The sequence below is a fragment of the Acartia tonsa genome, chromosome 2, assembly GCF_053477335.1.
Source record: "Acartia tonsa isolate MP-2025a chromosome 2, ASM5347733v1, whole genome shotgun sequence".
Taxonomy (NCBI): domain Eukaryota; kingdom Metazoa; phylum Arthropoda; class Copepoda; order Calanoida; family Acartiidae; genus Acartia; species Acartia tonsa.
In genome coordinates this window covers 55,221,648-55,245,018 of record NC_137261.1, presented here as the reverse complement: position 1 = coordinate 55,245,018, position 23,371 = coordinate 55,221,648, and the positions used below count along the sequence as shown (strand labels likewise).

The 23,371-nt window shown below is 31.7% G+C and overlaps 1 protein-coding gene across 1 annotated transcript in view; it reads left to right on the top strand.

Annotated features, from left to right (window-relative positions):
* The window catches only part of LOC145312187 (5-hydroxytryptamine receptor 2C-like), a 63,728-nt gene that overhangs the window by 28,577 nt on the left and 11,780 nt on the right, over window positions 1-23,371 (top strand). Inside the window, exons 8-12 of the mRNA XM_080151377.1 lie at window positions 1,275-1,315; window positions 7,768-7,836; window positions 14,542-14,595; window positions 21,332-21,440; window positions 22,175-22,371. Coding sequence (XP_080007503.1) covers window positions 1,275-1,315; window positions 7,768-7,836; window positions 14,542-14,595; window positions 21,332-21,440; window positions 22,175-22,371 — 470 coding nt within the window. The remainder of the gene's footprint in view (window positions 1-1,274; window positions 1,316-7,767; window positions 7,837-14,541; window positions 14,596-21,331; window positions 21,441-22,174; window positions 22,372-23,371) is intronic.

Here is a 23,371-nt window from a genome sequence, read left to right as displayed (position 1 = left end):
TTTCCGTATAAAGCATTTTTTGCGTATGTTTTTGGATTGTAAATGCATATTCTACATATCAGAATTTGTTTTATTACGTCATATATATCAAAGTTACTTTTTTTACAAATTCAAATACATAGCTTCTCTATGAAAAATGTAAAACATGTTTTTATACCTGACCGTAAATTAATAATGAGAGTCACCTATGACATGAACATCAAAAAGATTCTATTTAGAAGGTATAAAAATCTATAGAAAGGTTGATTTGTTTATCATCATTGAGATTTACATCAATTTATTGCCCATTGTCGCATGCCTTGAGATCCAGGATACCTTGAAATTCCTTAATCAATGTTCCACCACAATCAAGAAGTTTCCACAATCTGGTTGATTAGATAAAAACGTATTCAGATAAAGTTTGCCAAGGCAAATACACAACCTGAAATCCATCACACCTCAATCCTTCAACTTTTAAACAACTTTTCCTCGCTCTTTCCATCTTTTTAGTAGCAAATGCTACTCTACAACTCACGTTGTCTGTCCGTCCCTTTGTCACACTAGGATGGAATTGTTTTCGGCTTCTATTTAATATAGATAGAACAAATTTTATTATACCAATGAGCATCTAGTGTAAAATTCAATTTGTCTGTCACAATCTCAGTGATCCTACATAAGACATACATACTTTTTGTTCCATTCTTATAGACGATGTCATCCTTGTTTTTTATTTTTTTGTCAGGAAAATGTAAAGCACATAAAAGTTTTAAAAAGAAAGTTTTGTGGTATGAATTAATAATACTTTAGTATTGTCCTTTTTTTCAATATTTAAAAAAATGTCCCTCCTATTCTACTTCTTCTATAACACATAAATATTTTTTAAGCGAAGCTTTTATATACTTAGGATCGGTTCGTCCGTAACGGTTAGCTCTATTCGTTAATTTAGGCATGTTAGAATTTTCCTATCATTTTCAAACTTTGAATGCTGATTCCTATAACAGTTCGGTACAATTTAGAAAGCTTAAAAACACTATAATCGTTACCAAAAAGTCCGTACATCCATTTAGTCCTTAGTTACATATGGACATTAAAAGAGACATATATTAAATATAAATTAACTGCACTAATAAAACTACAAAAGAAGTAAAGGGGCTTTTTCAGTTATTTCCGTTCTTGAATGCATTTTACAACGAAAATAGAAAAATTTTAAGTAGAAATGTATATTATTTTTTAATGAAATGTAAAAAGTTTTTGGTGTACTTTATAAAAAATGAAAATGTATTATTGTTGAACAGAAACCAGCTGGAATTCTTGGATCAAGACATGTTATCACAAGGTAAAATATTTATTATGAATTTAATGGTGCAATAATATTACCTAACATGCACTCTGAAAAAGTGATGCTTCTAGCTGGCCAAACTAACGTTACCCTCCATCTAACCTCTATATCCCATCCTCACCCCCTGTACTGGATTAAAGAACTGGCTATTAGAAGTAAGCTTGATTGACGACAAATTTTCTCCTGTCAATATATCCATATATACAATCTTTTACACATTTCCACACTAGCCTTTTGGTTAAATTTATAATATTTATTGCAAATATGATTCTATTTGCCTAGGCCAGTGTAGGCTTTTCATTTTAGGTGTGAAAACTATTCTGCATAATATTCAATGAATTCACAATTGTAAATATTTTTGAGGAATATGTATCCCTTTTTGGGGGATGCTCCTTTCGGGTTTAAAGCCCTGATAACTCGGAAATCATAAGAGATAACAAGACAAACCGAAAAGCAATGTTGCTTTAGATTAAAAATCAGGAATAGGCACCCTTAATAACTGCTAAATACGGCGGTAACGGCAGAAACCTGAAAATAATGTAGTGACATTTGAGCTGTTGTAATATATAATACTAGCGGCTACGCTGTTGTTTTTGTTTTTGTTCAAGTCTCTATGATACCTAGCTATGTTGTGTAGAAGTCTCTAGGCATAAAATTTTTTCTCGATCTTTTTGTAATTTCTCTTGGAAGGGTGATGGTACCCTCCCCCTAAATATTTATAAACCTTCCCGGGACCTATGGGAAGCTACCCTGTTAAGGAGAACCCGATCGGTTTAGCGGTTAGCGAGATCTTTCGAATTACACAAACAGACAGACAGACAGACAACAGACAGACAAACAGACAGACAAACAGACAGACAAACAGACAGACAAACAGACAGACAAACAGACAGACAAACAGACAGACAAACAGACAGACAAACAGACAGACAAACAGACAGACAAACAGACAGAAAAACAGACAGACAAACAGACAGCCAAACAGACAGACAAACAGACAGACAAACAGAAATACAAACAGACAGACATCCTGTTACTTTGTTAAAAGGATGAAGATTTGGTGATTTCATGAAAAATTTTGCTCAAATGATGACACACTTTTCATTTTATATATACTGATATTTTAGCTTTGTGTAATCCTTTCTTAAATCTTCTATTTGCATTTACAGTATCAACCATTTATAATTTGGTTTCAACTTACACAAATAGATATTGTGGTGGTTTCCCTCAAATTACCTAGTAAAGCACAGAAAACCCCTCCCGCAAAAAAATGAAAATATGAATGGATGGGGGGGGGGGGGGTAGTTTTTGTGTGTTTTTTTTTATTTTAAGGTAAGGTTAGATTAGGTTATATAAATGCAAATTAGGCCGACAGGGTCAGTGTATAGGAACCGCAGGGTTTTTGCACCTTATTTTTAATTTATTAAAAAATAACTGAAATAATTGAAGGAAATAAATTTTTTAATGTTGTTGAAAAATTGTTCATACTTTTTGTACTGAGTATATTGGAAGAAGTTGTCCTATTCTCTAAAAAATAGCTTAAAACAACTATAGGTACTTTATAAACATAAACAACTACATATTACCCAAAGTTTGATTGCTTTGGAAAAAACCTGCAAACTTTAAAATTTTCAACCAATTATTTGATTCTAGAGAAGAGATAATTATGTTTATCATTATTAGGCGTGTACATCCATTTATCGTCTATTGTCTTATCCTCAACTCAGTTGGGTTCTAGTTCTCAAGCAAGCAACACATAATTAGTTTGACCGCTATAATCCTATTCATGTGAATTACAGTTAAACAAGTAGGGTGACACAAAATTTTTATTTCTAAAAAAATGGCCAAGAAAGTTGATGTCGAGGTAGTGAAAGATGTATTGAAGAAAATAGGAAGAGAAAAGTGTGAAGTCGATGTTAATAACAACAAAGCACTTTTAAACTACCTATTTATTGTTTGCCAGCACATAATTTCCACTAGTGGATCAGAGTGGAAAACTGTTGGCAAAGATGGCAAATGCACAAATCTGAAGGATGATGTGAAGACTGCTAAGGCTGAGGCTAAAGAAGCGTTGAATACGGCAGATTACACATTGCAACGTAATCTTAAGGGCAACTTTATACTTACTAGCCCGCCTAATGTTGAAAAAGGATGGAAAAGTCTCTTTGAACCCCATGATGAACAGGACACAAGAACTCTGACAGAAAGGACATTAGATCTTGTCCAGGAGTGCTACGGAGTCAGAATTCCTGAATCTGACATAACAGCAGTACATGAACTAAAAAACAACTCAGTCCTGCTAAAAATTTGGAACAGAAAAAATGGGTCACCCTATTTTGATTTGGTTTCCGCTGTCAAAAGAGGAGGAGTAAAGAAGTCAGATATACCGAAAAATGGAGGCGGGGATATGCGTGGGGAGGGGGTCAAGAATGAGGGGTATGGGGACCAGAAGGAGGGGGAGGGGGACAAGAAGGAGGGGGAGGATATGACCAAGAAATGTGACTCTTCACATCCTGGACCGAAGGTAAAGTCTTACATTCCCAGACAAAGGTTCTTCATAAACTTCCAACTAACTAAAAATCGTTATAAGATTTTAGGTCATATCAAATTTCTAAAGAAAAAAGGATCCATTCACAAATTTGATACAAACCAAAATGGAGACATTAACATGACTGTTAAAGAAGGCGAAAAACCCGTTTGGCTAACTTACTATCCCAAAAGTGAAAATTCATTTACTTACACCATAAGTGATATCGACAGCTATCTGCCCAACCATGTTGGTGTTAAATCTGATATAAAGCCAAAATATGTGAAAAAGAATTAAATAGAATCTTATTTAAAAATCATTCTCTGATATCAAATCTAATATATGTTTAAACTAACGTCACCACTCTACACTTTATCTCTATTGTATGTCACTAATCTTTTACTATATGCTAATCAAGTTTACTATTTTGGGGTTTAATAGTATAACTTATAAAATTAATTTTCCAAATTGGCACTTTTTAATTGTAAAATTTAAACTTATCTGTTATTATAGGGCTTTGATGATGATATAGATTTAATTTCAAGTAATGGTCAGAATGAGCTTATATTAAATAGAGATTTTGGGCACAGCTGTAAGTATGTTGATCAAAATGAATTTAAATCGCTAGTTAGTAATAAAAGTGAACAATTTTCCGTTTTAAGCTTAAATATCCGTAGTATTTCAAATAAATCAAATGATTTTAGAGATTTGATAGAGGAAACTAAAAACCAAGACTTTAATTTTTCTTGTTTATGTGTTCAGGAGACGTGGGGAATTAAAAATAAAGATTTAGTCTGTCTAAATAATTATAATCTAATCTCAAAAGACAGGGAAGAAAAGAGAGGAGGGGGTTTGGCTATTTATTTATCTAACTTAAAAAACTATGAAATTATTAGAGAATTCTCGTGCTTTAATGACAATTTTGAATCTCTAATAATTAAAGTTTACATTTCAAAAAACAAGTTTAAGATAATCGCAAATATTTATAGAATACCAAATAGCAATATACAATTTTTTTCTGATTGGCTTAACACAACTCTAACTTCTCTCAAAATTATGAATGCAGAAGAAATAATTCTTTGCTCTGACTTAAATATTAATCTGCTTAAATATAATGAACATTCTCCAACCAACGACTTTTTAAATATGTTAATCTCTCATTCATTTTTACCAGTTATTACATTACCTAGCAGAATTACACCAACAAGTGCCACTTTGATTGATAATATTTTCACAAATAAAAGGATGGATAATTACAATGCTGGACTTATTTATTCAAGCCTATCTGACCATCTCCCAATATTTTACTTAAATGTAAGTAATCCTAAGCAAAACAAAGATTCTTCTTTACAAAAAAGAAATATGTCTAATGAAAATACTGAAATATTTAAGCAATCCTTATCCTCTTTTGATTGGTCTGACATAACTACAGATTGTAATCCAGAGAGTGCTTTTGAAAACTTTTCTAATGTTATCAACGAAAACTTTGAAAAATGTTTCCCTTTTAAAACTATAAAACCCAACAAAAGAGTTATCCCCCAAAATCCCTGGATGTCACCAGATTTACTAAACCTAAGAAAGAAAAAGGAAATGTTATTAAGAAAAAAATTTAAGGATAAAACCGTTGATAGCAATAGAAAATTTGTCATTGCAAATAATATTTATAAATCTGCAGTTAGGAAAGCCAAAAAAGAGTACTATTTTTCTAAATTCAATGAATTTTCATCTAACATGAAAAAAACTTGGTCTACAATTAATCAACTTATTAACAAGAATAAAAAAACGCATTCTATCCCAAATCTTTTTACTGATGATAACAGATCTTATGAAAACTTTCAAGATATTTGTGAGGGTTTTAACAATTTTTTTATTAATGTTGGTCCCAGCCTAGCAGACGAAATTCCATTTTGCGATAATGATTTTAATGACTACCTTGGGGTTCCAGTAAATGAAAATTTTGTCTTTCAAAAAATCACCCCTCAAATAATTTTTTCTACTCTCAATAAGTTAAAACCTAAACTAAGTTGTGGACCTGACAATATTTCTACTAAACTTTTAAAAGAAATTATGCCAAGTATTATAGATCCTGTTGTTCACCTATTTAATCTTTCATTTAAACATGGATTTGTTCCAAACAATTATAAATGCGCTAAAATTTTGCCAATCTTTAAATCAGGAAGGAATAATTCATTTGATAACTATAGACCTATTAGTATATTAAATGCCTTTTCTAAACTACTGGAAAAAATAGTGGCCTGTCAAATGTTTAAATACTTAAATAAGTTCAATATTCTTTATAAACATCAGTATGGATTTAGACCCAAGCACAACACAACACAGCCCTTAATTCAATTATTGAATAAAATATACCAAGGTCTTGATTCTCAAACACCAGAATACACACTGGGGTGCTTCATTGACTTAAAAAAGGCATTTGATACTTGCAATGTCCAAATTCTTTTAACCAAGCTAAACCATTATGGTTTTAAAGGTTTATCAAATAAATGGTTTCATTCTTATTTAAATAATCGTTCTCAATATGTAGAAATTAATGGTGTCAAATCATCTATTCAAAACATAACCCATGGAGTCCCACAGGGTAGTGTTCTGGGTCCTATACTGTTTTTATTATATATAAATGACTTGCCAAATGCAATTGATATATTTTCTTCACTTTTTGCTGATGACACAATTTTTGCACACAGTGATAGCAATTTAAAAAGATTAGAGGAGAGGGTTAACATTGAACTAGAAAAAGCTAAACTTTGGTTTCAAGCAAATAAACTTTCACTTAATGTTGCCAAAACTAAGTTTATGGTTTTTAGAACCAAACAAATGCAGTGTGTCCAAGATTCTCTAGTCATAAAAATTGGTGGTGAAAAGATTGAAAGAATTGGGAATGATTGTAATATTAAATCTTTTAAATTTGTAGGTGTTCATCTAGATGAGTTTATAACGTGGGAACACCATATAAACTCAGTTATTAACAAAGTATCTAGTGCTAATTTTGTATTAAATCAATTGAAAAAGTTTGCACCAACTAAAATTCGTAAATCTATATATAATTCCCTTGTAAAATCGCACTTGGAATTTTCTATTATAACATGGGGTAATGCTAAATGTGAGGGAATGAATAGATTATTATTAAAACAAAAGCAATCTGTGAGATATGTCGCTAATGCAAAGTACAATGCTCATGTAGATCCATTACTTGAAAAACTTGATTTACTTAAACTTGAAGATATTATAACTGTTAATATAGGTAGCTTTGTAAAAAGTTTCCTTGCAGGACAAATGCCAGACTCATTCAATAATATTTTTGAACCAATGTTATCCAACAGAGTAATGAAATTAAAAGTACCTTTACCTAAACATAAAGCTCTAGAAACTTTTCCTAATGTTTGCTTTGTTAAAATATGGAACAACCTAGACACTGCTATAAGGTGTGCTGAAACTAAAAATTCCACTAAAAATCTCATCAAAAAGAAAGCTTTAGATAAATATAAGAGTTTTAATTGTAATAAGCAAAAATGTTTTGTCTGTAATAATAATTAAAATTTGCCTTAATTTACTATAAAATTTTAATTTCTCTAACCCCATTGTATCATAGTGTAAATAGCATCATTAATACCTTACTATTTATTTATACTATTTAAACCAATTTATATGTTATATGTATATATCCAATTTAACTATCTGATTAAATTTTCTATGTAGCTAGAAACATCAAAAAATTATTTAAATATGTTTGTCTTAAATCGGTACTTTCAGCTTTTGCAACGGCCAACCCAGGTTATGAAAGTACCAAACTATGCATAAAATTTTGTAAATATGTGTAAGAAATATTATTATCATTTTGTATGCTTATGTTGAAATACATCTATCTATCTATCTATCTATCTTTGAAATGTCTGTATTTTAGGCATGCTGCAGCAAACAGATTTTCTGAGGGCTATAATTATTCAATATCAAACAGTGAATCTATACACAGGTAAAGTCAACTTTTTTGCCTCTTGCTTTTCTACCATTGAAAAATAGATATTTTATTACTTGGATCTTACACTAGAATTTTAACTTCTATGAGAAAGTGAATTTTGCAGCGGGCTAAAATAATAATATCCCCCATCCATCACATTTACCCTATCCCTTACCCTCCTACTTGATGAATAAACTGACCAATAAATGAGTTCATGTTGGCAAGCTAAATTGACGTCAATTTTCCCCCTGTCATGATATCCACGTATATTCTACATTCATTTATGTATTCTAGAACACCCTTTTCTATACACAGGTTTTTAATTTTTTCTCTTCTACAATTGAAAAAACTGTACTAAAATTAAGAACCCTATATGGCTCCCTTTCTACTATCAATTACTGGCATTAAAATTCTAAGCTGGATCTTTAAATCATTTTATTGGTGATCCAGATCGGGGTGAGCCGAATTTCAGCCAATCACAGCGCGGCATTTCATAAAATGCTATGCACTCATTGGTGGAAATTTGGCTCACTCCGATCTGGCTCACCACTAAAATGATTTAAAGATCCAGCTCAAATATAATCACTTGAACCTACCCCATCATGAAAAAAATACCCCATATTCAACTATTAAGCAACCTGTCCTACCATAAAACTCATTATTTTACTATTAAACACCCTCTTTAAACTTTGATCATTCTGTTATACTTTTTAAAAGTGAAGCTTTTCTATAATTAGAGTCGGTCCGTCCGTCCGTCCAGAACGGATGGCTTTTTTCATTAATTTAGGCATTTTATAATTGTCCTATCGATTTCAAACTTTGCATGGTGATTCCTTTATTAGTGAGTCATGATTTAGAAAGCGTAGCAACTCTTTAATTGTTGCCAGAATGTCCGTACCTCCATTGTAAACATATTGATTTTTAACTTTTTTAACAACAAGTTTTTATGTGATATAATAATCCGATTAATTGATTATTGGAATATTGATTCTTAAAACAACAAAGTACAATAATAAGCGAAGCATCTTTTTAATCAATTCCTAGTTATGTAAGTATATCCTAAAACAGTATCCTGTATTTAAGTAGTTTTTCAACAAATTTACTTACAGTTTTGTTCCGACTTTAACAAATATATATTCGGATTATTCAGTTCTGACACTCTACCGTTTCAGAGCTTCGCTTTTAGAGATGTTGTCATCCTTGTTTCCTCTTATTATAAGGTCTAGTGATTATCAACAAAAAATATTATGATATTACTTTTTGTACAGTGCATACTTTATATATCTTATTTATAGCAAAGATTTTCTAAAATTCACTGTGCCTTTACACCCGTCAGTCAGTCTAAAATTCCCTATATATATAAGCATCCGAAATGTAATTTACTTTTTCCATAGGTCTGTCAGTTATGCTGCAAAATATAGATGTAAAAAATATAGAAATATATTAATAAGGTTTCGGGATTTTTCCCCAATAAGTACTTTTTTAACAAATGCTCTTTAAATCTCTTAGTCCTTTTTGCCATGCATATTTTTTGATATTTAGCTACTTAAATGCTGTCATCCCTGTTACCTGTATCATTTTTTATATTTTTAGAATAACTTTTATATAAAAGAATATTTAATACTTTTCCTCATAGTGCGAGTTTAGGAACCCCACCCCCGCTTTACGCCGGGTTCCCCATTATTGTAAAAGTTAAAAATAAGGGAGGGGAGTTATTTTTTACTGTGTCTTACCCATGCAAGGCGCCCTTATCCTACGGGGTCTATATCTGCGGCAGGGTAACCCTGCGGGGCTTCACTGTAACCAATATGAACTAACCTAAAGCTTTTTCTAATATTTTGATTTTTTTCAAAATAAAGAAGGGGGAATTTTTAATTTTCGATTATGAGGGAAACTACTTAATATTTAATTTTGCATATGAATAAACAAATATTAATACCAAAAATAAATATTTCTGCACAAAAATAAAAAATTCTAAAGAATAATAGAAACAAACGTACTAATTCTTTAAATTTGTATATTAATATTTTTACTATCATCGAATAACCTTCTAACATCTAAGAGCTCTGTTTTCGAAGGGGAAAGTAGAGACTAAAAAAAGCTTAAAACCATGAAAAGACTTAAATCTGAAAATAGAATAGCCTAAAACCATCACAGGATCTATGTAAAGCTTACCGATAATAGATAAACCAATTAGACTAGTAGACATTAAGATCTTAAGCTTCATTCAAAAATGTATTACTACTTGATAACATAGGCCTTGCGTTTGCACCCCTAGCATCTAGGGGCTCTGTACTTAAAGGGGACAAAAATATCCTAAACAATCCTAAATCTTACATCCAAAAACAAAATAGCCTAAAACTATTTCAGGTCCTATATGAAGTTTCCCTTAAAAGGAGAACTCAATCAGTTTAGTAATTATTTAAAGTCAAAAATCCCTTGCTACTGCATATAATATGATTACTAATCATAATTTTCTTTGTAACACATTGAAAACTTACATTGTTAGCAAAAACAATTATATCCATAAGTAGAGCAGTATCTCAAGGCACTAAAGGCTTACATGAAGAAAAAAATAAACAGTAAAGTGTGAAATAAAAACGTGAAGTTGGTAAAACAATGCAATAGAATTAAATAAATTATAATTCAAAATTACTGATTATTAATTCGTAATGGCTAAAGTGACATATGGACGGACATACTGATATACCCTAATCATAGAATAGTTATGCTACTAACAATAAAAATATAACATAAACAAAGGAATCTAACCGCAATAACCAAGAATAAAGTTTTGTGTATAAGTTTTTAAAAGCGAAGCTTTTCTATAATTAGGGTCGTTCCGTTCGTCTGTCCGGAACTGATAGCTTTTTTCGTTAATTTAGGCATGTTAGAATTGTCCTATCGATTTCAAACTTTGCATGGTGATTCCTGTAAGAGTTGGGAACGATTTAGAAAGCAACGCTATAACCATTACCAGAATGTCCGTATGTTCATTTTATAATAGTTGATATCATATTTTTAATATAATAATCCGAATGATCTAATTATTGGCATACTGATTCCTAGGACATCGTTGTACAATTATACAAGCGAAGAATCTAAGCGAAGTCCTAAAAATGTTTTTAAGAATGTCCTTTAACATTATCCTGCATCAAAGCAGTTTTTTAACAAATTTACCTACAATTTTGTTCTACTTTAATACATTTATATTCTGATTATTCAGTTCTGACACTCATGCCCATTGTCCTACCGCTTCAGAGCTTCGCTTTTATGGATGTTGTCATCCTTGTTTTAAGTATGTTTTATATTATAATGTTATCAATATACATATAAATAGTTATGAGGTATATTTTTTTATAGCTCCCTCATTAATTCATATAATACGTTCAAGATGACATAACATTTAATTAACTTTAGCATGGTAATGTATCTTATGTAATATATCTTATTAATTGTTATTTTTAGTTTTTCCTACTGCTAATAAGATGAGATTAAAAGTATCGAAGTATTTCTACAAAACATTTTAAAATGTTAGTTCAGTTTACTCCTTTAATGGGTGTAGAAAATACGTGGATATTATGACAAGGAAAAATTTATTTGTCGTTCATCCAGTTGAAGAAAAAGGGGATGGGATAAAGGGGATTGAAATGGGAATCGTTATTTTAGCCCGCTGTTTGTTTTACATTATTGGAGAATATGAAAATCTTTTGTAAGATCCAAGTAATAAAGTAATATGGATTAAAGGAAAGTGCACTTATAATGATTAAAATCGGTAACCCTATAATATTGGAAAGGATTTATAATTACATTGATCTTACACCAGAAATCATATACTTTAAGAAAGTGAAACTTGTAGCTGGTTAAAATAATGATACATCCCCTTTACCCCATCTATTCCCCATCCAACTGAATAAACGAACTGACTTATAAATGATTTCCATATTAGCAACCTAAATTGACAAAAAAAATTCCCCTGTCTCAATATCCACTTATATTCTACATATATCCATTTCCAGACATATAGGCAGAAGGAAAGACTGACACAAACAATTATAGTGTAGCTTCACTTCTAAAAACTAAAGCAATTGTAAAAACAGATTTAACGGCGCGAGATAATTTTATACTCTAATCCTGATAACAGCAAATTTAGGGTCCGATTTTGTACACAATAAATTCTATACACATGTATTTAAAATTTTTACATGTATTTTCAAATAGGTTTAGTTAATAAATGTACAAAAGTACATTTTTAAAAACAAATATCAAATTAAGGTTTTAAAAATCAGTATTTTGATTGTTTTACTTTTTACCTCTTATGTATATTCTCGGAGTACTAGGTATTAGTCACCCTTACCTTGATATTTTGATTTGTTTTAATTAGTTCTCTAAATCTTCTAAATTTAAGCAAATATAGAGTTGAAAAAGATATTAATTGGCAATTTCACTCAAAGTAACTTGTCGATCAGAACCCCCTCCCCCCCCCCCCCATATTTTGAAATGGATAGAGAAGAAGGAAAGGGATGTTTTTTATTTGTTTGTTTATAACTTTATACATTACTAGTTGCCTCGCCACAACCATCTACCCCCAAGACATTTATAAAGCTTCTCTGAAAAGTAAAACCACATCAGACCAGTAATTCCCGAGATCTTAAGCACCAGACAAAAAAATCCTTAACACTTTATACTACAGGATTACTTTAGGGCAGGTTAGGTTGACTTTTGTTTTGTACTGGGTAGCACCACATGTTTAGGCCCCCGGCAGGGGTTTAGAATATAAAAAAATGCCCACCACTTAATTAAATTTATTTAAATGAGAAGGTTGGTTTCACTGCAACTTAAGAGAAAGTATCGATTAATTTGATGAGATGAAAGATAAACACTTACAAATAAGTGCAAATCATGAAATGTACTATTTAATTAAACAATTATTCTTTTTCCTGGTGTCCCTCCGTCCAAAATGCGAAGAAGATAAAGTATAGAATAGAATCCAGGTAGACGATTTTACCTGGCTAGCCTAAAATAAAATTGGAACTTTTGAAAGTCTTAAAAGTCAAGAAAGCTTTCAGTAAAATCGCATGATTTCAGAAATTTTCCTGATATCTATGTATATAAATTAATGCCTCTTTGAAAAAGTTACTCAAAGCCGTACCGACAGGAATTCGACCATTCACAAAATGGATTAAAACTTTGTATAATGTGCAAAACAATGAATATTGAATATATAAACGTCAATTTAGTAAAAAATGACTAAGAAATATTTGGACAAAAATAATGATGTTGGCTAATTCAATATTTTTTCTTTTTAAAAAGTATTATTTCAATTTGGTCCAAACTGGATAATCATACAATTCAAGTTGGTTGTAAGTTTTTTTTATTGGTTATTTTTTTTCTTAATTTTCTAATAAATTATGGAGGTTTCAATTCTATACTTTATCTTATCCATTGTCTTAACCCTTACTATTCTTGGATTTGCCTAATAACAAAAACCAATAAATTAAAGAAATTACGAGGCTAAAGAACACTTCAACCTGAGCTTGGTTTAATTTTGTTTTACAAAACCAAAATATATAACCGATACTTTTAATTTAAAGTAAAGAGTTTGTTTTGAGTTTATTTTGTGTTTTCTATTTTGATAGCAAAACTTGAGGTAGATAAATAATAGTCTTCTGTAAGGAAAAAAGGACAATTAAATAATATTTCAGTGTTTTATGGACAAAATTGTCATTAAAGTTAAACGTATAAAAAATTGAAAATGAGTCAATGGACAAAATCCTATAAAGTTTCAAAGGCTAGCCTAAGAGTTAGGGTTTTCTATATGATTGATATATTTTTTTTTTATGACTACTGGTTGCTTCGCCCCTAGCCTCTAGAGAAAGTCTGGGAGAGGTGACCAGAAAAGTAGCCTAAAACCATACCAAGACAATTATAAAGCTTCCCTAAAAAAGTACAACCTATTCGGAGTGGCAATTCCAGAGATCTTCAGCTTCAAACAAATAAAAGCTTACTGCTCTATATTATAGGATATAAGGATAAGTAAACCTTAACTTCTCGGCTAGCTAGCCTAGCACATTTTATAGGATTTAGACTAATATTTTTAAAACAAAAAGCCAGGGTTGTCATAAAAATACGTCTAAATCCATATCTTTTTAGGGGTTTATATTCCCAATTCTCCTCTTATCCTTCATTTTTAGGCATATTTTTATAATGTCACACATGACACTTTCCGTATCTCCATTTTTCACATATGTTTTACCATAGATTTTTTTGTAGCATTAATGACAGATTAACAATCCAAGTATATTATTCAATTTCTCAGGAGAAAGCTTTGCTGGAGAAATTAAATTAATTAAATTGTTCAAAAATATCGCTTGTATTAAACAAAAATCTTCATCTGATATAAAATATCTTATTTTACCATAAGGAATCTAAAGGGAGAAGACTAAGGCCGATAAATTGTTGAACATCCTCAATGATACATAAAACTACCCTTTCGTAGATTACAATTAGTGGTTAAAACATTTGGACACTCAACTTAATGAACCAGCCAATCAAACTTCAATAAAAGTCCCCAAAAATGTTAAACTTTGGGGACTAGTGTAATAAACAGTACAATGTCCCCTCCCTCCCTGGTATTCCATAGCCCGAAGTTAGACAGCTTATTATGTCTGATTGATCATCTATTGTAATGCATCCATTATATTCTAATTTTATTTTCAGATGCTGTAGAACAGTTTCAAATAGATCAACACAAACTCCAAACAGTATTTCAAGGTATACAAGTTTGTTTAAACAAAACTAAAAATAACTAAAGTGAACAATAGAGGGGGAATGGGTTAAATAACTGTATGTCCCCACCCCGTGGATCCTGTGCCGACTTTCAATTTGTAGGTATCTGGGTTATACATCTATACTTAATACATTTATTAGATGATAGACTGATATTCCACCTTTTTTTCTAATGTTTTGGCTGTCAATTATTTGGGAAAAAGAATGCTTGTGGATTAAAGTATTTAGATTTTTTGGCGCCCCTACTTACCTCCTTATTTTGAAATAAATTGAAAATAGTGGTATTTTTTTATTTTTTTTTACTTAATCCCAACCCTTTATTTTAAATTTATTTTAAAAAGATAAGAAGGGGTGAGGGGTTCAGTGCTCGATAGGCACTTTTAGGGGAGTCACTAATTCTAAATTTACGAAAAGATTTTACAGCATGTCTCCGAACCAGTGGATATTAAAGGGGTTTGGAGTTATATTGGAATAGTTATTTCTCGCATCGTATTATAGACAGCTTTCCGCGGATAAAAAAACTGGTTTTAATCTTATGATTGTACATTTCTATATTCGTAGAAAGCTGGATATAATACGATGCTAGACATAGTTTTTTCGTATGGATGAGAACCGGTTCCTATCCACCGGATTCGAATGAATACGAGAAAATCATTTATAAAAATTTTTTTTAATAGGAATTTTTTTTTTTTGGGGGGGGGTTAATTACCCCCTCCTAAATGGTTGGGGGTAAATTTTACATGTGGGGGGGGGGGAGGATAAAATGGAAAATATTTTGGGGCGGGGGAAGTAATCACCCCTTGGACGTCCATGGACAGACATCTTGTTACTTTTAATTCTTTATTTTCCCTGAAATTCTTTCTGGATTTCAATATTTGGGATGATTCTGTACAGATAAATCTAAATCCAAATCCAATAAAATTGTCAAGTAAATGAATAGAAAAAGATTACTCTTGAGACTTGTGAGTAAAAGCTTTACTTAATATTTAACTTTCGTCAAATTTAATCATTTGAAATTTTGTCTTGGATCAAAATTAAATCAGGGACCGTCAGACGTTGCTGCAAAATTAATTCCCGCAGATTTAATTCAAGTTTTACTCGCGCATTTTGAAATCAAGTTGAAAGCGTACAATAGTAGGATATTACGCAGTAAAAAAAAAGTAAAAAATTTTCGGCGTTTGCCTAGTCAATCCTAGAATCCCCCAACCCATTGGTTATATTAGGTTATATTGGGTTGTAACGCAGGGTTAGGGCACCGCAGGTATAGGCTTACAAGCTTAGGGCCCCATCAGGGGTTTGTCATAGGAAAAACACCAAAACCCAAATTTCTAATTTATTTCAAAATAAGGAAAAGGGGGAATTTCTATGCTTGACTTGGCATTTGAGGGAAAGCGCCAAATCTTCAGCCGTAATAATCCAGCCTTAAAGTCTGAAGTTAATTTTCATTTGTGGCGAACACTTAGTTTGATTTTACGTGACAAATGAATTTGATGTTTATCCTGGAAAATTTTAACTGTTTATAAATGTCGATTTGGTGCTTTTCCCATCGAGCATCAAAAACTCTTTGTTATTTTTGAAGAAACAAGGATGACAACATCCATAAAAGCGAAGCTCTGAAATGGTAGGACAAACGGACATTAAAACTTGTATAATGTCAGAACTGAATAATCAGAATGCGAATGTATAAGAGTCAAAGCAAAATTGTAAGTAAAGAAGGTGTATCAACTTTTTTTATAGCTAGCCAGTTCTTTTAGTAAGTAGTAGATGTAAAATTTTTCATAGAATTCAGATATACAATCTTTTTTTTTTGTAGACCTCTTATTTTTTAAGTAATTTAAGTTTTTTAAAAAAAATAAGTCGATTTTAAGGTACTAAAATACAACAAAAAAAGAAAGAAAATGGCCATTATGAACAAAAATAGTAAGATCTTTAATTTGACACCTTACTTTTTCAATTCTGTCAGGTAATTATTGAAAAAATCGATTTTTTTAAACCCACGAGATTAAAAACTTTGAACTTAATTTTATCATTTCACAGGTAAAAAAATATGGGTTCATATATACCTTTAGAATCAGAAAAATATTACGAATCCATTGTAAGCAAAATTGGAAAAAAAAAGTTTACAATATAGTATATAAACTACAATAAAAGGAATTATATGAAAATATCATATTATATTATACAGGCAACGTCTTAATTCTTGTATTGAGTATAAAAATGGGAAGGGAGTAAAGAGGGGGTAAAAAAGGGAAGACGAAAATGTTGCCTGAACAAAAAATATAATTGGCCATTTGTTTATTTTTTATTTTTTTACTTTTTTTCAATTTTGCTTACAATGGATTCGTAATATTTTTCTGATTCTAAAGGTATATATGAACCCATATTTTTTTACCTGTGAAATGATAAAATTACGTTCAAAGTTTTTATTCTCGTGGGTTTAAAAAAATCAATTTTTTCAATAATTACCTGACAAAATTCAAAAAGTAAGGTGTCAAATTAAAGATCTTACTATTTTTGTACATAATGGACATTTTCTTCCTTTTTTTGTTGCGTTTTAGTACCTTAAAATCGACTTAATCTTTTTTTTAAAAACTTAAATTACTTAAAAAATAAGAGGTCTACAAAAAAAAACGATTGCATATCTGAATTCTATGAAAAATTTTACATCTACTATCTACTAAAAGAACCGGCTAGCTATAAAAAAAAAGTTGATACACCTTCTTTGTTGAAAAACTGCTTGATACAGGATAATGATTATGGACATACTTACATTTTTAGGACTTGATTATAGAGTTGCTTTGCTTATAATATTGTACTTTGTTGTCCTAGGAATCAGTATACCAAAAATCAGACCAATCGGATAATTAGATCACATACAAATTTGTTGTTAAAATGAAAAAAATCAACATGTTTAAAATGGACGGACATTCTGGTAATGATCATAGAGTTGCTACGCTTTCTAACTCGTACCTAACTATTACAGGAATCACCATGCAAAATTTGAAATCTATAGGACAATTCTAACATGCCTAAATTGTCGAAAAAAGCTATTTCAAAAAGTAAAAAATCAACATGTTTAAAATGGACGTACGGACATTTTGGTAATGATTATAGAGTTGCTACGCTTTCTGAATCGTACCTAACTATTACAGGAATCACCATGCAAAATTTGAAATCGATAGGACAATTCTATCATGCCTAAATTAACGAAAAAAGCTATTTAAAAAAGTATAAAACTCAACATGTTTAAAATGGACGTACGGACATTTTGGTAATGATTATAGAGTTGCTACGCTTTCTAAATCGTACCTAACTACTACAGGAATCACCATGCAAAATTTGAAATCGATAGGACAGTTCTAACATGTCTAAATTAACGAAAAAAGTTATCCATGACGGACGTACGGACGGACCGACCCTAATTATAGAAAAGCTTCGCTTTAAAAAAAAATAAAAGTGAGAGGTATGAATACTTTCTTACTATGCCTAACTACTGCAGAGTCTATAACTGCGTTTTTAAAACCCTCTGGGCCGGGGCTATCTAGTACTCTTTTAACCTAACTGGCCTAAAACTAATAGATAAATAAACGAAAAACTATCCCCCCTCCCCCCCTCGACCAATTTATTTGAAAATAAAGGGTTGGGTTGGTGTTTTGTGCTCAACTAAGAACTTTAAGGGAAACCGCAGTTATTCAAAATCATTGAGTCTAAATTTCTTACTTAACAATGAATTAATCCTCTATGAAATATTTTGTCATTTGTTTTGGTTGGAAATTAAATAAGTAAATTTTGTAAAAAAAAAATGTTTGATGTAGCTAAGGTATTTCTAGCTATTTTAATTGGGAATGTTCAGAATAAGCAAATTTCTGAAGCTTATTTCATAAGAGCATCATTTTTTGCAATCTTAATTGAGATAGGTCAAATAGTTTATCAGATATTTAGAACTTTTTACATTTTGATCAAGTTTATTTAAATATTTTAATTGTATAAATATTACTTGATTCCATAATGTTATAAAGCTTTGACAACAACGAAAAACTTTCATTTTTTCCAGTATAGCTTCGAAACAAATTAATATCCGCTGGATTTAAACTGGTTCTAAGCCACACCGAAAAGTCATGTATAGCTAGTACAGACAATTTTCCACGAATTCGGCATGGTGTTGATCTTTTAATTTTTCATTTAAATATCCGCAGAAACCTGTCCATGTTACAATGCGATTAATAAATTAATTATTCTAAAATTGCAAATAAAAAATTTGGGTTATTAATATAAAGATAACTGACTTAGGCAAGATTTTATTTAATAAGTGAACAATAACATTTAGATAAATATCTTTTAATAAGTAAATAATATTTTTCTATTTTGTACTTTCTCTTATATTGTCTAGCGAGCATAGAAACCACACCCCTCTCTTACTTTTGAAATACAGGGTGCGCCACATAAATCCGGACTTTTTTCAAACGGCCATAGCACCAAAACTACTTGACCAATCATGACGTTTGACCACACTATAAAAAGTTTGGGTAATTATCTTTGTGCCCATAAAAATTTTTGGACGATGGAGGACGTTTTCTACGAGCTGGCAGCGCTTATGTTCAACATGGCAGAATCGAAATGCGCAGATAGTTTACCCTGGATTCTTGACTAGGTCCCACTAAATGTGACCTCAGCCAATCTGTAGGTGAAGTAGAGTTATGCAACTTGCTGGGGATAGTGTAAGATACATAAGTAAGACACTACAAAAGACTAGAGCTCTCTATATGAAATGGCTTGGCCGTAGTACTCCACCAAAGTGAAACGTGGCAGATTTTGAGATGTCAAAAACGTCAAAATTCGTGAAAATTTCTCGGTTCTCGACTACATTGGCCCAATTGTAACCTTAAAACTCGTTTTAGACTATGTGTTGCGATGATAACCCTAGCTTAATCTTCATGCCATTTCCAAAAAGGTATTGAACGTTGTTCTAGCTTAATTGTGGCCCAAATGAGAGCCGCCGTGTCGAAAGGTAGCTTGAAAGATGGGTGAATTTGGATCCTGCAGTTACTCACGTCCCTAAGGAGATATGGCCTCCCAGCAGCCCCGATCTTCATCCAATTGACTTTTGGGCCTGGAGCGCCATTAAAGCACGAACCAATAGACACGCCCATACCACAAAGACCTCCCTCATTGCCACTATGAAGGAGAACTTCACCAGCTTGGACAGGGACATGGTGACCGGGGTCTGGGGGCGGTTCAGGGGGCGGGTAGAGGCGGTGATTGAGGCTGGTGGCGATTTTATTGAATAATCTAATAGTCATATACCTAGTTTGCTTCCCAGTTTTTAAAATTCAATAAAATCTTTAAAATTGACGATTTTATGTTCATTTTTAAAAAAAATACGAAAAAGTCCGGATTTATGTGGCGCACCCTGTATATTGAAAATAGTTTTTTCTTTATCTATATGTAATACAAAGTAGCTTGATGTCAGTCCGACCCTTAAGATCTTGGTAACTACTGAACCAATTGGATTCTACTCTTTTAGATAGTTACCTATTTTTTAGACAGGTTTTCTATTTATGTCCGTCGCAAGAACTCCGTGGCTTGGATTACCACTTAAACGACGAACAACGCAGAGTAATTTGACAAAGAATAACTTTCTTGAAAATATCTATATCTTTAAGAAAAATTCTATATAGGAATGTTGACTTCCCCTTACCTCATAGGACGAAGCCCCTAGAAGCTAGGGGCGAAGCCTCTAGAACCTAATATAAGGAAAACACAAGTACACAAAAAAAAAAAATTTAAAAATGATGTGTAATGGAGTTGTCAGGGGGGGATGGTGGTTGCTCGCTAGACACTTTGAGGGGAAACTGCATACTATTTGATAATGCGTGCCTTCAAATAGGATTATTGAATAGATTTTAGATGCACTTAATTTCATAGGAAAATAATGTACTTACATATACAAGAACTTTTTCTAATGAATGTAATTATGTAATTTGTTGACTGATTTATTTTCCATTGTCGTATCCCTTAAGATCCCTAGTCTATAATGAACAATAAGAAAGAAAAGTATCGTGAATATTAAAGGAAAAGATAATGGAAGATAAATTGATGTACATCATCCCCATGCTTATATAAATAATATCAACCATAATGTTGATAAAAATTACTGGTATAAAAGTTTTGACACTTCTAGTTTGTACTAACCTATCAATATTGAACAAAATACAGCAACAAATTTAATTGTAATTTTGTTTAGGGAGATAATGTTATCCACACGGGATGGTCGTCCTTTTGTTCCACATCAACTTATATGATTATGTTGTCAATACGTGAAGGTCGTCCTCTTTGTTCCACATGAACTTATATGATTATATTTAGGGAGATTATGTTATCAACACGTGAAGGTCGTCCTCTTTGTTCCACGGCAACTAATATAATTGTAATCTTGTTTAAGGAGATAATGTTATCCACACATGAAGGTCGTCCTCTTTGTTCCACAGCAACAAATATAATTGTAATCTTGTTTAGAGAGATAATGTTATCAACACGTGAAGGTCGTCCTCTCTGTTCCTCAGCAACAAATATAATTGTAATCTTGTTTAGGGAGATAATGTTATCAACACGTGAAGGTCGTCCTCTTTGTTATAATCTTGTTTAGGGAGATAATGTTATCAACACGTGAAGGTCGTCCTCTTTGTTCAACAGCAACAAATATAATTGTAATCTTGTTTAGAGAGATAATGTTATCAACACGTGAAGGTCGTCCTCTTTGTTCCACAGCAACAAATGGGTTTAGGAAAAAATCCACTTACTCATTCCAGTCATCAAATGGCTCGAAACAGGTAAAGTCATATTTTTGGAAGTAAAGCTACTCTATGATAATAAAAGTTATTTTTGGTTGGTTAAAATATCTCTACTGAAGACAATTAAATTTGTTTTCTAATTTCGTGATTTTCTACTATAAAAATGCTGGCAGTTTTTATATAAAAATCAGACGATTAAAGATTGATAAAAGTTATTTATTAATATATAATTTAAATTTTAAAATTACGAAACCCTTGTTTTTTTTAATAACATACTTAAACTTTCTATATCATTGTATCTTTTTAATTTTTTATACACTGAATAAATACAAGCATAAAAGAAGGCTTTTTGAAGCTTGAAATACTAAGTTCACTTCTGAGAAAATGTTACTTTAAAGCAATATCATCATTTAAATCTTCATAATAAAGTAACATGATGTCAGTGAGTCTGTTTTTTGTATGTTTGTGCCGAAGGATCTCGGTAACCGCTGAACTGATCGGGTTCTCCTTTGCGGGGTAGCTTCTCATAGGTCCAGGGAAGGTTTATAACTATTTTGGGGGAGGGCCGAGAAATCGCACCTAGAAAAATTAACTTCTCCCCCCTTAAAAAAATAGATTTTAAAAAAGCTAAAATTGAAAATCTGAATTAAAAATTAATTGGGCTATCAAATTCAACTCCTCCCTCCTCAAGTGCCCCTAGAGGCCTCTAGGTGGCGTAGCCATTAGTAAAAAAAATATATTGTAATTTGTAAAAATATCATTTTATGTTGTAGGCGAGTGGTCGCTCTTGTAGATCCAACAGATCCCTAGGAGTGGAGAGATACTGTGATAAGAAGTCAAATGGTAGCTCTGCTCCTGGAGGATGCTCGGCACTAGGATCGTCTGGTCCTGGGAGATGCTCGGCACCAGGATCTCCCCAGCTGCTGAGAGCTGAATCATCCAATCATAATGGTTCAGCTTCGCCTAAAAGGTAATTTTATATATGTAGATTTTGGGAAGATCAATGCTTGCCCTGTCAGGCATTCGCCCCCCTCCCCCCTCAAACCTCTTTATTTATGAAATAAATTAAAATAGGGTGAACTTTTTTATTCTTAACCCCCCTACCTTATTTCCTCAAAACGTCCATAGGAGATATTTCTAATTTTGGTAAATCTTAAACATACTAATGTCGATTACAATACAATTTTGAAGAAAGATTTTCTGTGGGTGGGTGGGGGGTGGGGGTGAGGGGTACATAGGTACACATAAAAAAGATAAATAATTTATTTTACCCCATTTTACAACAATTTAAAGTGAATGAATGCCTTTTTTCTTTAAAACTATATCTTAATGCAACACATTATTCATTTTCCCTTGAGGCTAAGGAGAAGCCTTTATACCATTCATGATTCAGAATTTTACATTTTACATTTTTTATATTGAATTTTATTTATTTATACAACAAAATACGTTATGTTAAAATTGCATCAGAATATATTTATTTGCAATAAATTTTATTTTATTCAAAATTCAAGCAGGAGAAAATTTTAAACCAAAATAAAAATAGTTATCATTTTAGTGATGAACGAAGCTACTCTGTAATTAACTTTGTCTGTCCGTCTGCTTTTACTTATCTAGTCCGTCAGTCTGTCGGTCATGCTACAAAAGACGTTTATTTATCGACATGTCAAGGTTTCGTGATTTTATCCTATCTTTGATTATTTTCCTTCCCCCCTTTTTTTATGACCACTAAACATCTATAAATAAATCACGTTGTTGTTAGAGATGTATAATCCAGACAACTACCTGGCCCAAGATTTGGAGACATATTTCGTCTACCAACCAATCGGCTGAGTCGGCTGTATTTATAATTCCCAATACTGTAATATAAAATCGGGACATGATCCCTGCCCTGTGGACAGAATTACATATAGCTCATGTCCCCTTTATTCTTTTACTTTTATTTTGACCATACATGATATATTTATGCT